Source organism: Penicillium maclennaniae, assembly GCF_028827695.1.
Source record: "Penicillium maclennaniae strain IBT 15551 chromosome Unknown utg000008l:1.0-3552695.0:1.0-3555053.0, whole genome shotgun sequence".
NCBI lineage: Eukaryota > Fungi > Ascomycota > Eurotiomycetes > Eurotiales > Aspergillaceae > Penicillium > Penicillium maclennaniae.
The window spans coordinates 683,034-697,268 of record NW_026623220.1 but is presented as its reverse complement, the minus strand read 5'-3'; the positions used below and the strand labels follow the sequence as shown (position 1 = coordinate 697,268).

The 14,235-nt window shown below is 51.5% G+C and overlaps 5 protein-coding genes across 5 annotated transcripts; 1 reads left to right on the top strand and 4 right to left on the bottom strand.

Moving 5' to 3' along the window:
• Nucleotides 1-181: 181 nt before the first annotated feature.
• On the bottom strand, nucleotides 182-4,799 carry N7477_009246 (putative MFS monosaccharide transporter; the record flags this gene model as incomplete). The annotated part of the gene is made up of 10 exons (XM_056970907.1): nucleotides 182-579; nucleotides 633-1,345; nucleotides 1,397-1,590; nucleotides 1,675-1,963; nucleotides 2,041-2,118; nucleotides 2,173-2,630; nucleotides 3,468-4,299; nucleotides 4,350-4,498; nucleotides 4,566-4,572; nucleotides 4,630-4,799. The coding sequence occupies 10 exons, from the start codon at nucleotides 4,797-4,799 to the stop codon at nucleotides 182-184; spliced, it is 3,288 nt and encodes a 1,095-aa protein (XP_056817886.1).
• A 493-nt stretch (nucleotides 4,800-5,292) lies between these two features.
• On the top strand, nucleotides 5,293-8,668 carry spt16 (chromatin-remodeling protein SPT16; the record flags this gene model as incomplete). Its single annotated transcript, XM_056970906.1, has 6 exons — nucleotides 5,293-5,475; nucleotides 5,560-5,644; nucleotides 5,703-5,824; nucleotides 5,890-6,042; nucleotides 6,097-7,522; nucleotides 7,578-8,668. The coding sequence occupies 6 exons, from the start codon at nucleotides 5,293-5,295 to the stop codon at nucleotides 8,666-8,668; spliced, it is 3,060 nt and encodes a 1,019-aa protein (XP_056817885.1).
• Nucleotides 8,669-8,958: 290 nt separating this feature from the next.
• N7477_009244 (zinc metalloprotease) lies at nucleotides 8,959-9,954 on the bottom strand (the record flags this gene model as incomplete). The annotated part of the gene is made up of 2 exons (XM_056970905.1): nucleotides 8,959-9,618; nucleotides 9,673-9,954. 2 exons carry the CDS (start codon nucleotides 9,952-9,954, stop codon nucleotides 8,959-8,961), a joined length of 942 nt encoding a protein of 313 aa, XP_056817884.1.
• A 525-nt stretch (nucleotides 9,955-10,479) lies between these two features.
• Nucleotides 10,480-11,961, bottom strand: N7477_009243 (CDC50/LEM3 family protein; the record flags this gene model as incomplete). The annotated part of the gene is made up of 6 exons (XM_056970904.1): nucleotides 10,480-10,579; nucleotides 10,635-10,797; nucleotides 10,850-11,549; nucleotides 11,609-11,705; nucleotides 11,764-11,800; nucleotides 11,868-11,961. The coding sequence occupies 6 exons, from the start codon at nucleotides 11,959-11,961 to the stop codon at nucleotides 10,480-10,482; spliced, it is 1,191 nt and encodes a 396-aa protein (XP_056817883.1).
• A 945-nt stretch (nucleotides 11,962-12,906) lies between these two features.
• Nucleotides 12,907-13,999, bottom strand: N7477_009242 (SWIRM domain-containing protein; the record flags this gene model as incomplete). Its single annotated transcript, XM_056970903.1, has 2 exons — nucleotides 12,907-13,772; nucleotides 13,822-13,999. 2 exons carry the CDS (start codon nucleotides 13,997-13,999, stop codon nucleotides 12,907-12,909), a joined length of 1,044 nt encoding a protein of 347 aa, XP_056817882.1.
• Between the last annotated feature and the right edge of the window lie 236 nt (nucleotides 14,000-14,235).

The window sequence follows — 14,235 nt, the reverse complement described above, 5'->3', positions numbered from 1 at the left end:
GCAAAACAAATGACAATAAGCCGCCCAATGGGCTGCAAAACAGACAGAATCATCGAATGTACAGGTCAAAAGTAGGGATATGTAACGTTGAAGGAGTCCTCGAGGAAAATGGCATCCCACACAAACTTGAACCCGAGACAAAGGAAGAACGGGAGCGACAAGGGAGGTGGGCGTGCTCTTCCTATGTCCTATCTCCTTCCTCGCCTTGATTAAGACGTCTGTATTGACTCTGGCTGCTACCAACACTCGGCCCTCGGTGGCGTTTGACCATGTTCGAAATCCAGCCACCGATACCCTCTGTTCGAGTACCACCGGTCTGTGAGTCCCGTCGAGCAGATTTGCTAGGACCACTGCTGCTTAATATCGGTGGGTCGATATCTAGTCCCGGGATGGCGCTTTCGGCGCCGAATTGCCCATAACCCCGACGAATATCCAGCGAAGGAACGGGCGAGCCAGCGCCCATAAGAGAGCCTCGCTCCCCTTCTGTGGCAGGGGTCGGCATAGCGGTCGATGCGTCTCCAAATAAAACATTCATATCCTCTAGCCGGACACCGCTAGTCTCGGGATATAAGAAATAAACTATGAGTTAAGAAATTAGATACGAATAGCACACATCAAACGAGATACCTTACCAAGCACAAAGCTGCACGCGCAAAAAAAGGCGTGTACTAAGTATAGTCGCCACTTGATGGCGCCCTGCAAGACGGGGGTCACCTCTCCAACAAGCCAGTTAAACGCCCAATTGGAGGCTGTACTCAGACTCGCTCCCTTCGCGCGAATACTCAAGGGCAAAATCTCCGGCGGGTAAAGCCAGGGAATCGGGCCCCAGGAGGCTCCAAACGCAGCATTGTAGAGCATGACAAAGATGACAGTCAATGTCGGTGTGGCTGGGATCTCGATGTAGATAAAGTAAGAGATCATGGAAAGGGATATCATCATAGCAACGGCTCCGGATAGAAGGATAGGACGTCGACCCCAGTTATCAACGAGGTACCAGGGAGGAATGGTAGACAGCAGATAGGAAATGCCGTTGATTCCGGTCATCAGAATTGCAGATCGACCAGCCCAGCCGGCAGATTCAAAGACCAGGGGCGCATAGTACGAAATGACATTGATTCCGTTCAGTTGGGCCAATGCCTGAGCTGACATAGCAATGAAGACCCGCTTGGAGTAGCGTCTGAACATATCGGAATAGGACCGTTCACCTTCTTGTCGTTGCAGCAGGACATTCATTTTGATATCACGGTATTCCTGGCGGGCCAGGTCGTTGTGTATATCTCCCTCGCCGTAGAGATTGGCAATTACCACCATGCCTTCTTCGTCATGGTCGTTATCCAGGAGCCATCTAGAACGAAGATTGTTAAAACAGCAGATGCTTCAGGCTTCTAGATCTTACCTCGGCGACTCGCAAATGATCAAGCTCCCCATACCGAGTAACGCACCCATAATGCATTGACAGAGTAAGGGCAAACGCCAAGAGTAATCAGACTCGATATAACTACAAAAGTAGTCTACCCATACACTGGTTGCATATCCAGAGATATTACCTGTGAATTCTATGCAAGCCAACTTGCCTCTGTTGTGGGGGGGCTATCAAACTCGTCAGCACATCCGCTCAAGAGAATATACCGAGGAAACTAGCGCTCGCTGAGAGGCAGCAGCATGATATCTTACCGAAATCTCGGACTGATAAACGGGCACAATGGTCGATAGAGCACCGACACCTAGGCCGGCAATGATGCGACCCACCATCATGAAAGTCATGCTGGTTGCAAATGCCTGAAGAGCACCGCCGATGAAGAACACGATAGACCCGTAAAGAATGGTTCTTCGGCGGCCAATCAAATCACCGATACGCCCAACAAGGAGCGAGGAGACGAAGGCACCAATTTCCAAGATAGCCACCACAGTGCCAATCGTGGCCCGAGACGGTTGGCCAAAGTAATCACGAAAGTACGATCCACTGCCCATACATTAGTATAGACGGTCATAAACGCTTGGTAATTTGTCGGTTGGGGGGTAGACTTGGGAAAGACAGACGTTATAATGCCAGACATGACGCCTTGATCATAGCCGAAGAGAAAAACGCCTAGTGATACAAATACACTGGTGAAGTAGCTATGAGGCCTTCATCAGCGAACTGCGTCCAGAAGGTACGGAGATGATACTTACAGCAACGGCTTTCCCACCAAGCCATGGATATGGGCATTCTGCCGATTGCCAGGGGACATGATGGCGGCCAGGAAAAGCTCTGCTCTAGATACACGCCGTGGGGCCGGTCTCGGGATTTTGATTTTCTGTTTCTCGTCTTGTATACCCGACTGCGAGTCGTGGTCTAGCTCCTCCGGATAATGGACCCGCTTTGAACGTTTCTTCTGGGAGCCTGAGAGTCCTCGACTTGAGGAATTGTAAACGCGGGACTGAAGCGGGTCCTCGGCGAGCTGCTCGGCAAGATCACCGGTGTCCGACCAGATCGAGAAGTCCGACTCGACGGAGCGAGCAGACGTGTGAGACGATCGTCGACTTCCCTTCTCGCTGGCGGATTCCAGCACGGGGGACGTATTGGGATTAGGGAGTGAACGGAGGGGTATGGCACGCGGGGAGGTTAGAGAAGGAATGTTGGCGGCGGGCTGGAAGTCAGCCCAAAGACATGCGACGTCGATCCTCTGTACGATTAGGCAAATCGGGCAGGTCAGGCAGAGGGAAAGAAACCCTTCTGACTCGGGAAGTCAAGCCAGGAGCGGTCACGACTGGCAGTAATACTATTTCCCGGCGTTTTTGTCCTTCTTTTTGGACTTTCTATGGGGTCACGGATGTCACACAGCTCACGCGGCCGCAGGATGACGGAGCGCCGGTGCTCAGGGTCAGGTGGGGAGAGGGAGGGTGGTTGGCGCGCTTGGGAGGTTCGTCAAATTTCCTCCTTCCTTCAAGACAGAAGAGAAGAAGGGAATGACGGAAATCACTAAGTTGAAATTGGATGAAGGGTTACGTAGTGAAGAGTCCCATCGCGAGACAAGAGAAGAGGACAGGGGAAGGGGACAAATACGGGGGGTTCCCAGCCTACGTCAAGGAATCATGTCGAATCCGGGAAGTGATCCACAGTGGAGAGATCCCCCGAAGCTCTGACATTTCGGAACTATTTTTCACAAAATAATTAGTATAACGAGTATTGCGGCATTCGGTCGGAGTATTTTATATCAGTAAATAAACAATATCATCAGATTACACTTTACACAAAGTTCTCTCAATTCTATACAAGGTGGTCTGTGGGATCCAGCATCCCACTGATATCCCGCATCGGGCATTCTGCTTCTGGTCTATAGGGTATCATCTGTGGAGGCAGTGACCGAGCTATGTTCACCGCCCTCACCGGTCACGGACTAACAGCGAAATCAAAGTAGAAAATATGAGAATGAGTGCATGTCCTAGGAAAGAAGGATGTCGTATCCGTCCTTTTGAATGTGCACAGTATCGTCTTGACTCGCATATCGCCGGCGCACAAGTTCGAAGATCACTAGGCCGGCACTTGTGCTAGGCACTTGGCGAATGGCGCTGCTCGCAAACCCGCGGAATAGCCAAGCTCGCCAACCCCCAGCTCGCGTGGCCTTGCGTTCGCATCGTTTCCAGGTCTCCTGGTAGGCATGGTAGTATAATCGTAGCATCTGCTTTCGCGAGTGGTCCAGGCTCGCCTGGTGGTCAAGGTATTCCAGTCGTCCCAAGTATAGATCCTGGATTCTGCTCAATGGATGCTGGATGGCCTGCTGTGCCACCGATGCTACCACGCCGGCCGTCATCAAGAAACACGGCTCCAGCGCGTAATGTGGTTTGATGAGAGGGACGCCACGATCACTGGAACCGGATGACGGTAGCATATCCAGATGAGTGGAGTGTAAGGATCCATAGTACCATGTGATGAAAGAGTAGTACGACTGAGATTTGATGTATTCAAACGCAGAAAAGAAGACGGCATAACCGAGCGAGTCGCGCATCAAAGAAAGGCTCCAGCCAGCGAAGACGCCTCGCAGACCGATTTGTTTGAGTTTATGGTGACCGTAATGCCACATACTTCGATACTGGCCCTCCAACATGTCGCTGGTTTGCAGTCGAACCTGCAACGCATCTAATGGGGCCGCAATGATAGATTGAATGGTACCAGCCGCGAAACCAGCCGTGAAAGTAGAAGAGGGAGGTGCGGGAGGCCAAATCCGCTTGGCTCCTTGAGACACAGGTTCATGAAGAGCGCCTAGAACTTGAAGATAGGACGTATAAAGAACGGCGCCGACTCTTCGGTTAAAAGGACTAAGAGTTAGCTCTTATGGTCTCGTTAGAGGATACAGTCCATAACTCACGCAGCATTTGCTATGAGAGGAGGCAAGACTTGGTTCGGTATAAATTGCCAGCCATATGTCCGGACGGCATGAAGTAATAGTCCTGGGGTTGTAGTATGGATTGACCATTTTCCCTCGGCAACGCGCGGGTTCACAGCTCTTGCAAATGCCTGTTCATGTCCAAAGAGGGCCGGTGATTAGTGGCTCGAAACCCTACAGAGTTTAAAAGAATCATACCATGTAACTATTCTAGTTGTTAGCGGAGAAAGGCTCAGAGGTTCGAGAAAGAGGAGCTACCTACTCGACTCGGGTGCGGAAAAAGGCTTTGATCGGCGCCCTAAAGTAAAAGGCAACCATCTGCGCACTGAGGGCACGAACACCAGCGGCGGACGCCCCAGTGGCAGCATCATTACGAGACTTTTTCCGGGGGCCCGGTTCGATCAGATGCGGCTCGAGGAAGATAGGATTCATTGCAAATTTCGGAGTTCATCGACGGGCCGTTGCGGCCATGGTAAAGACAGCTTGTTGCCGGGGAACAAGGGAAACAGTCTGGTCACAGGGAGAGAAAGTAGAAATGAGGTTCCGATCCAAACATGCTCACAGCCACAGAAACTAAAGACCCGTTCAGAAGCTAAATGAATGTCAAGGGCTAAAGCTGAAGGAAAGGCGGGTGCAAAGGAGCGGAGCGGAGACGCTAACCCGTAAAAGGGCAAACTGAGCACGGGAAACCGCTGCGACTCAAAACGCGCTTTTCGCGTCTACTCCAAAAGGTCGATCTCTCAACAAGTCGCCAGTCCCTTTCGCGTTTCAAGTCTCTTTGATCAGTTGTTTGACCAACTTTCCTGATTCGATTTTCCTCGCATGTAATCTCGACCTTCTGGCTAGCTCTCAGTTGCCCGTTGCCCGTTGCCCGTGTCGCCAAGTCTCGCTGCTACCGGGCCTTGCTCGCACCAGATCGCCCAAGATGGCCGAGAAGATCGCGATTGACAAGACCAATTTCTTCAACCACTTATCCAACCTTTATGCATCATGGAAGGCCGACAAACGATCGGGGAATGCGCTGTTCGGCGGCGCAGACTCTATGGTCATCCTCATGGGCAAGACCAAGACCGATGAAAGCTCCTTCCAAAAGAACAACGCCATGCACGTAAGTCATCTGCTGTCTTAGCCTGGCTTTTCTCTTCAGCTTCCCTTCACCTATGTCGGTGATGCTAACACACCTTGCCCGCAGTTCTGGCTTCTCGGTTACGAATTCCCTGCCACACTCTTTGTCTTTACGACCGAAGCGGTCTACGTGGTCACTACGGCTAAGAAAGGTAACTTGATCTAGTTCTTTCGCCATACACATCACATGCTAAACTTCCCGCTTCTTAGCTGAGCTGCTTGAGCCCTTGAAAGGTGGCAAAATCCCGGTCGAGCTTCTGGTGACGACAAAGGACCCAGAGACCAAGACTAAGGCTTTCGAGAAATGCTTGGATGTGATCAAGGGTGCAGGAGTAGGTGATTCCTTTGGCAAATAGAGTACGTTCAGATGATCATTTCGCTCACCACCAACTCATAGAAGAAAGTTGGCACTCTTCCGAAAGACACCACATCTGGACCGTTTGCCGACGATTGGAAACGTGCATTTGGAGATATCTCAAAGGATGTCGAGGAGGTGGACATTACGCCTGCGCTTTCCGCTGCCTTTGCGATCAAGGACCCCGAAGAACTGGTGAGCTTCGCTGTTTCTTTAAGACAAGCTGCAAATTGTTGACAGCAGACATAGGTGTCGATTCGCAATGCTTCCAGGGCCTGCAGCGGTCTCATGTCCGAATATTTCGTGGATGAAATGTCCCGCTTGCTCGACGAGGAAAAGCAGATGACCCACAAAGCTCTTGCAGCCAAGGTCGATGCGAAGATTGATGATGCAAGATTCTTCAATAAGCTGGCGCGCCTACCGTCTGAGTTTGATGCCGAACAGATTGATTGGGCCTATGGACCTGTGGTTCAGAGCGGAGGATCCTACGACCTGAAGCTGACCGCCACATCTGACGGCAAAAATCTAGAACCTGGCATCATTATCTCGAGTTTTGGTATCCGATACAAGACTTATAACTCGTTGATCGCGCGGACCTATCTGGTGGACCCCAGCAAATCCCAAGAAGCAAATTATGCATTCCTGCTGAATCTTCATGAAGTGGTCATGAAAGAGATCCGCGACGGGGTGGTGGCTAAGGATGTTTACAACAAGGCACTCAATCTGGTCCGTTCCAAGAAGCCCGAGCTTGAGAATCATCTGGTCAAGAACATTGGTGCGGGAATTGGCATTGAGTTGCGTGATTCGAACATGGTCCTCAACGCGAAGAACAACCGGGTCCTGAAAAATGGCATGACGCTGTCAATCACTGTCGGTCTGACTGATGTCAAGGATACTGATTCAAAGGGAAGTAACGTTTACTCCATGGTCATCACCGATACCGTTCGTGTTGGAGACAGTGGACCTCACATCTTCACGAAAGACGCCGGTATTGACATGGACTCGGTCTCCTTTTACTTCGGCGATGACGAGGAGCCAGAGAAGCCAGTGAAGGAGAAGAAAGAGTCGAAGTCGAGTGCGGTGGCTAGCCGAAATGTCACACGGACGAAACTCCGTGCCGAAAGACCATCTCAGATCAACGAAGGTGCCGAAGCACGCCGTCGTGAGCATCAGAAAGAATTGGCCTCGAAAAAGACCAGGGAAGGTCTAGACAGATTTACCGGCACTACAGGAGATGACAATGGTGTTGCCCAGAAGAAGTTCAAGCGCTTCGAGTCCTACAAACGGGACAACCAATTGCCCGCCAAGGTCAAAGACCTTGTCGTCTACGTTGATCACAAAGCTTCCACCGTCATTGTACCCGTTATGGGAAGACCAGTACCGTTCCACATCAACACGATCAAGAATGCCAGCAAAAGCGATGAAGGAGACTATGCCTATCTTCGCATAAATTTCCTCTCTCCTGGTCAAGGAGTGGGTCGAAAGGATGATCAGCCCTTTGAAGATCCGTCGGCTCATTTCGTTCGAAACTTGACACTGCGCTCCAAGGACAATGACAGACTGGCCCAGGTCGCACAGGATATCACTGAACTCCGCAAGACTGCCCTGCGGCGGGAACAAGAGAAGAAGGAGATGGAGGATGTGATTGAGCAAGACAAGCTCGTTGAAATCAGAAGTCAGTTGCAAAGGTTTTGGAAGACGGCCTTATCCATGCTAACGTGAATTTATAGACCGTCGACCTGTGAAGCTCCCCGACGTGTATCTTCGGCCTCCTCTGGATGGCAAGCGTGTTCCTGGAGAAGTCGAGATACACCAAAATGGTCTCCGCTACTTGTCACCTTTCCGCAACGAGCATGTCGATGTACTCTTCAGCAACGTCAAGCATCTCTTTTTCCAGCCATGTGCCCATGAGCTGATAGTCCTCATCCATGTGCATCTGAAGACCCCCATAATGATTGGAAAGAGAAAGACAAGAGATGTGCAATTCTACCGTGAAGCCACCGAAATGCAGTTTGATGAGACCGGAAACCGTCGTCGCAAGCACCGGTATGGCGACGAGGAAGAATTCGAGGCCGAGCAAGAGGAAAGACGCCGAAGAGCTGCGCTTGACCGCGAATTCAAGGCGTTCGCCGAAAAGATTGCGGACGCTGGCAAGGACGAGGGTGTGGATGTCGACATCCCCTTCCGAGAGATTGGTTTCACCGGTGTTCCCAACCGCTCCAACGTCTTGATTCAACCTACCACGGATGCTCTCGTTCAATTGACTGAGCCCCCGTTCATGGTCATCACTCTGAACGAAATCGAGATTGCTCATCTGGAGCGAGTTCAGTTCGGTCTGAAGAATTTCGATCTGGTCTTTGTTTTCAAAGACTTCCACCGACCTCCAGTGCATGTCAATACAATTCCCGTCGAAGCTCTGGAGGGTGTCAAAGACTGGCTTGACTCGGTTGATATTGCCTTCACTGAAGGTCCGCTCAACCTGAACTGGACCACTATCATGAAGACAGTTGTAAGTGATCCGTACGGATTCTTCACCGATGGTGGCTGGTCGTTCCTGGCTGCTGAATCGGATTCTGAAGGTTCTGAAGACGAAGAAGAGTCCGCCTTTGAATTGTCTGATTCGGAGCTGGCTGCAGCCGACGAGAGCTCCGAGGAGGATAGTGAATTTGATGACGACGCCAGCGCAGACGCAAGTGAAGAGGACTTTAGTGGGGATGAGGAAAGCGGCGAAGATTGGGATGAGCTGGAGAAGAAGGCGAAGCGTCATGACAAGGAGACCAAAATGGACGAGGATGACCGGGGCACAAAGCGCAAGCGCTAATTGCTTCTCGAGTCAAGGGGAATTCTTCATGTTTGTGGCTCTTTTACGCCGTTGGTTTGTCTTGAAATTCACTTCAATCGCAGGGATCGGGAAGGTAAAGAAACATGGAGCTCTAGATCCCCTGAGGAAATGTGATCTGTACTTTTTATAATTCTTCTCAATTTCCACCGAATCTAAATGAAGCCGCACATCTCAAATTGATGCTCCGGCATGTAGAATACCAACCTCGGCATAATGACCTCTCGCAAAGCCGGCTCACGCTGCTTGCATGTACAAAAGATTTGACTCCCTTATTTTCCTTCCCGCATAGACGCCCACATTCTTCGCATACGTTGGGTCTGGCCAGGCGTAAAGCTCTCGTAGCAGACATCGGAAGAATAGTCCATAAAGTTATGAACTGGATCCAGTCCAGGGGAATCAGGGCAAGAATCCTTACGGGCAGGACAACCGTCGGTGGGCGTAGATTGCTGTGCAGTGTCGGCGATATAGTCGCCCAAATTGTCCGAAGAGCAAGACTCTCCCTGGAAAGTATGCAGGAGGCCGTTCCAGTGTCCAATCTCGTGGATGGCAGTTCCTCCCCGGTTATAAAGATCTAACGATCCCCCAGGCATCGTCTTAGCTAGCACATTGCAGCCATCCTTGATATAATCCGCACGGGCACTGGTGGCATTGACACTCGGATCGGGCAAAGTACAAAAGCCCAGAACACTGGATGAAAGATCGTTCGAAGTAAGGGCACCTCGGTGATCCGCACGGCCAGCATCCCCTGGAGATGCTTGAAGATCGGTCTGGAAATAAACGTTCAGGGTTCGGTAGCTTCCTCGCCGGAGGGCTGTTTTCATAGCGACCTCGTCCTCGTTGCGAGCCCAAACATCGTTCACATGTCGTGTAACTCCTTGCAGTCTAAAGTGAATGGACGCGTCTTCGTAAGCGTCTTGTAAAATAGATATCTGGCAGGGTGGTTAACATGGGACCGCTCAAGATGCGTGTGTACTCGAACCGACCTGGGAATTGATCATATCATTGCTGACCTGGCCTGACTCAGCTTGACTGGCCACAATATGGAACCAAGTGTCTATCTCGATAGGGCCCTGACGCGCTTCAGAACCGGCATTGGGCCGAGTCTCGTCACCTTGGACTAGGTCAAGGGCGCTAAGGAACGATGGATCCGGATCCTCGGTAGCGCAGATACCACGTTTCTGAAACACAACAGGCGTACATTGAGCTTGCAAGATGTGTAGGGCTGTGAGAAGAACCACGAGCGGACCAAAAGAGTGACGGACCATGATGGTTGGTGTTGAGATGCCCTAGTATCGTGATTCCCCCGTCGCGCCCATGAACGAAAACCTCGTCCGCCCCGCGATCACTTCGCTATATGACCAGAGCTTCGAGCCCCCACGAGACCATGGCAATTCCATGAGTCCGGGGAATGCTGCGTCACGATGGAATGCATGTCCTACGCAAGGGACGACACGGTAAAGATGATCGGCGGGGAAAGAAACCTGCGGGACGGAGGAAATCAGACAAATCATGGGTATTCTGAGAAGCCCGGCAGATTCTTCGACCGGCGGGATGAGGTCAGCCCAGAGTGTGTACTATGAGGGAGGAGCAAGTGTTGAAGCAGAAAGAATGCGCGTTGTTGTGAAAATGTTAGATACATGCAACTCCTTGTTTAACACCCGATCCGGAACGGTCCATTTATTCACAGTAGCGGCCTTTGCCCGTTTAAAGGGACTTGACATAAGAGGATACTGAAACACAATTGAGAAAGAGAAATAAATCAAAGGAAAACCACCATTTTGTTATTGCGATTACGCCCCAGGGCGCATGTGATCGTCCCGGCCCGTCGTTGTGGCGGTACTTGGCTGGTTGGTCGAATCCCAGGTCAAATAGGTGTGATCGCCCAGTTTTCTAAAAGGATATTAGCCCTGCCTATCCCGATGGTGGCTCAAAATGTGAATCTTACCTGGGTCGAACCAAATGGGCGATTGTGAACAGGGCGCCGAGGAGAACACAGACTCCGCCGACAACCACATAGGCTATTCCCATAAAGGGGTTCTTGCCACCAAGAGCCGTCCTGGTCGATAGGAGGATCGACTTTGTTCCATCATACTCAGTCACGTTGAATCCTAGACCATTGTTAGTCCGAACTGAAGTGACAGTATGGAGATTTCAACATACTGTAGTTGATGCTCAACTCGTAGCGCCCGGGCTTCATCGCGTCGTCGTCGTTCCTACGGGAAAGCTTGCTGAACGCCGGCAGCCCGGCGGTTCTCATCCAAACCATAAACTCCTCATTCTCGTGGAGATCAGGAATACTTTCGGTATAATTGTATCCCACCCAGTTCGGCGGAGGGTCGACCTCTCCAGGCTTGTACTTGGTTGTCTTGATCAAATCCTTGTCACTTTGCCAGGCGATCCCCTTAGTAGTCATGTTGTAGGTCTCGGAGCTATCTCCCGTGAGAATGGGCTGACCAATGGTGTCATTGAACATTGAATTTGCGATGAGGCCACATGGGTAGATAGCCTTGCCAGAGTCGCTGGTCGCGAGAGGAGTGCACGAACTGTCCGCGATTGTCGAGTTGCTAAGCGGCTTGCCCTTCAACTGGTCTAGATCAAGTGACTGGACATATCGGCGATGATTTTGGTAGAAATTGGTGAGTCGGTAATACAAGTATACCGGGGGGCCCATCGACTCGGGGATGTTAAATTGCAGGGTACAAATCCAGTTCTGACCAGTAGAGTTCCATGTCTTCTGCCAGGAAGGCGGCGTGCCCGACTTCGCCTTCCAGGTTGTGGACACGTATTTTGACAAATCTCCAAAGCTTCCCGTAGGCGCCTCGGTTTGGCAATGGGTGTAATCGATAACAATCTCTTGAACCTGTTAGATGAAGTTAGCCACGTCTATCTCGTCAATCCCGCCACACGAAGCATGCATACTTGGGCGCTTGCCCAAAGGAGGACACCGCCGATGGGAGCAAAGAGGATGCCGACGATGAAGAATAACGGCAAGACACTCTTAGGGGTCAAGATCGGTCTATAGCGTGAGTCAGTGGGCGGGAAGAGGGCGGAATAAACGAAATCAATTATCTCACTGCCAGGCTTTCAATCGCTGTTGACGGAAGGCCGTATCTAGGATAGCGCGTCAGTCTTGAGTCCTCAGACTCTAGGGAGAAAAGGTCGGGCAGGGGATGCTTACTGGCGGGTCTCCGGGACTTGGGCTTTTTCTCGGCAGCCCGGTCGCGCTCTTGCTCTTCGATGGACTCGGCGCGGGTCGCCTCAGCCTGTGACATGGCGACGAGTGCGTCTGAAAATGCGATGGTGGATGGAAATGGTGAAATGAGAGAGACGTCAGAAAAAGGTGGCGCCGGGCGGAGACAGATAGATCACTGGATTACAGCACCGCCCCACACGGGCGAACCATGAAGACGCGGCTCGCAGCCTACGACCTGCGGTATGGCCGTTGTACGCTACGACTATGCTATGGTACTTCTCTTTTTTTTCCAAAAAATTATCATGTTGCAATAGGCATATTATTCAAAGGAGTTGTATGAGGTCAGGGTATCATATCGTCCCGGCTGCTCTGGTCACAGGAAACAATGTCGGGGTCAAAAAAAAAAGCAAATCAACGAAAAGGTCAGGAATAAAACACCACAATATCCCAAACCTGCCATTCTAGATGGGGAATTGAAAGAAAAGGTAACGCCATAACGCCAATGTCAATAACCCCCCAGGGCGCAAACAACGAGGAAGGCAATGCATCGAATCAATAGCAAAATCTGTGTTGCGAAAGTGGGAGATGAGAGGAAGCCAAAAGCAAAATGAAACCCAAAGCCGTTGAATGAAAGAAAAAGACTGTGTCATCATGCGTGGCGAATCATGAAAAAGCACATCATGGAAACGAGATGGCTGTAAGAGGTTTATGTGTAGGTCCTGGTTCCTGAAGGGTCGATACTGCCAGGCTGAAATCACTGAGGATTAATATTGCGTTTGTCGATTGGATCCAAGAGACGAGCGCAGTCAGTTAGTCGTAAGCTGATGGCAGTACGCCAGTGTGTGAAGGGAAACAGATCTGTCCCGAATGGGAAGATTTCCAAGGTCCAGATCTATCAGGAGGCCAGACTGTCGGCATTGGGGGAATAGAGATGTCAGAGAGGAAGACGATTGGCAATGCCAGAGGTGATCTTCCAGAACAGGAGTGGGGAGGTTAGGATGGAATGAGAGTCAAAGAGGGTGAATCATCTGACATATTGCTGGAAGTATTCGGGCTTGAACCAGCCCACTCGTTCGTAGGCCGTCCATAGCTTGCTGGCCTTGTTGACATCAATCTTACAGGCCTGCTGGGCATCGGTCTTGCGGAACTCCTTGCCCACACCCAAAGCTCGCACGCGAGCCTCGAAGATGCGACGCTTGCTGCACAAATAGGTGGCACAGGACAATCGGAGGGTGGAGGCCAAATTGAGCTCGGCGGGACTGAGCAGGTGTCTGTCCGGGTCATTGCTCAAATCCAGCATCTGGCCCTTCCAGTCAGCCTTCAAGGCCTTGGCATTGCCGCCGAGAGAGTCGAGCGGAGGAGAGAAGTCCTTGAGTGCATGGAAGTCTGTATCATCCCGGTTGGTGCCGAGGGCACGGGGCTTGGAGGCTGAGGGTGGAGAGTCAAAGGAGTCCAGAGCATGCTGCTTGGGGGTAGATTTAGGGGTGCGCTTGACTCGGATTCGAGGAACACGCGGAGGGGCCACGCCGATTCGTCTCGCGGGGGCTGGGGCGATCTTCTTCAGCTTGGCCTCCAGATCCCCGGGGCGGTATCGATTCATCAACACCAACTGGCGCTCCAGTGTATCCCGTTCCTCTCGAGCCCAAGCCGCGGGGTTGCGGTTATACTGGGTGGAGACGATGGGGACACATGACAGTGCGAGAAGGTATTCATCGCGCGTGGGTTTGTTCCGCTTATTCTCAAACCTGGCCATGTGCGAGTTCATGTGATGGGCGACGAGCGCCTCAGCAGCTGGAGGGGGGATGGGACCGAACAGCGGCTCATCCGAGGCAGCAGCCGTGGAGTCATGGCGGGGAAGAGCAAAGGATCCCGAGCAACGGCGGCATCCCGCTCAATCTGTTCAGAGGTATGAGATCGCCGTTTCTTGTTCCCTGTGTACGGGGTGACGGGTGGCGAGGGCAGATCCATCTCCGACTGTGTTCGCTTGCGATCAGCAGAGATTGGGGTAATTTGATGTCACCCATGACAGTCGAGTCGCGCTTGGGATACGGGTGAAAGCTCTCCAGCGGCTTGGACTCCGGGGGTGACATGAGGCTAGAAACAGGAAGACGATTCATTGCGGAATGGTTACTCAATGGCTGCAAACCAGATGTCATTCCCGAGTGGGAAGGTGGAATTGAATAACAAAGTCCGATTTCGAAGTATTGTGAAAATTGAGTGAAACCGTGTAGAAGACTTGATATTTGGGGGTGGGTGATATGAAGTGTTGGGATGGGTTTGGGGGGTTAACTTGGGGGGATTGGGGGGGGAAACAAGATGGAGCAAGAGACAAAGAGTATTTAATTGAAACCCA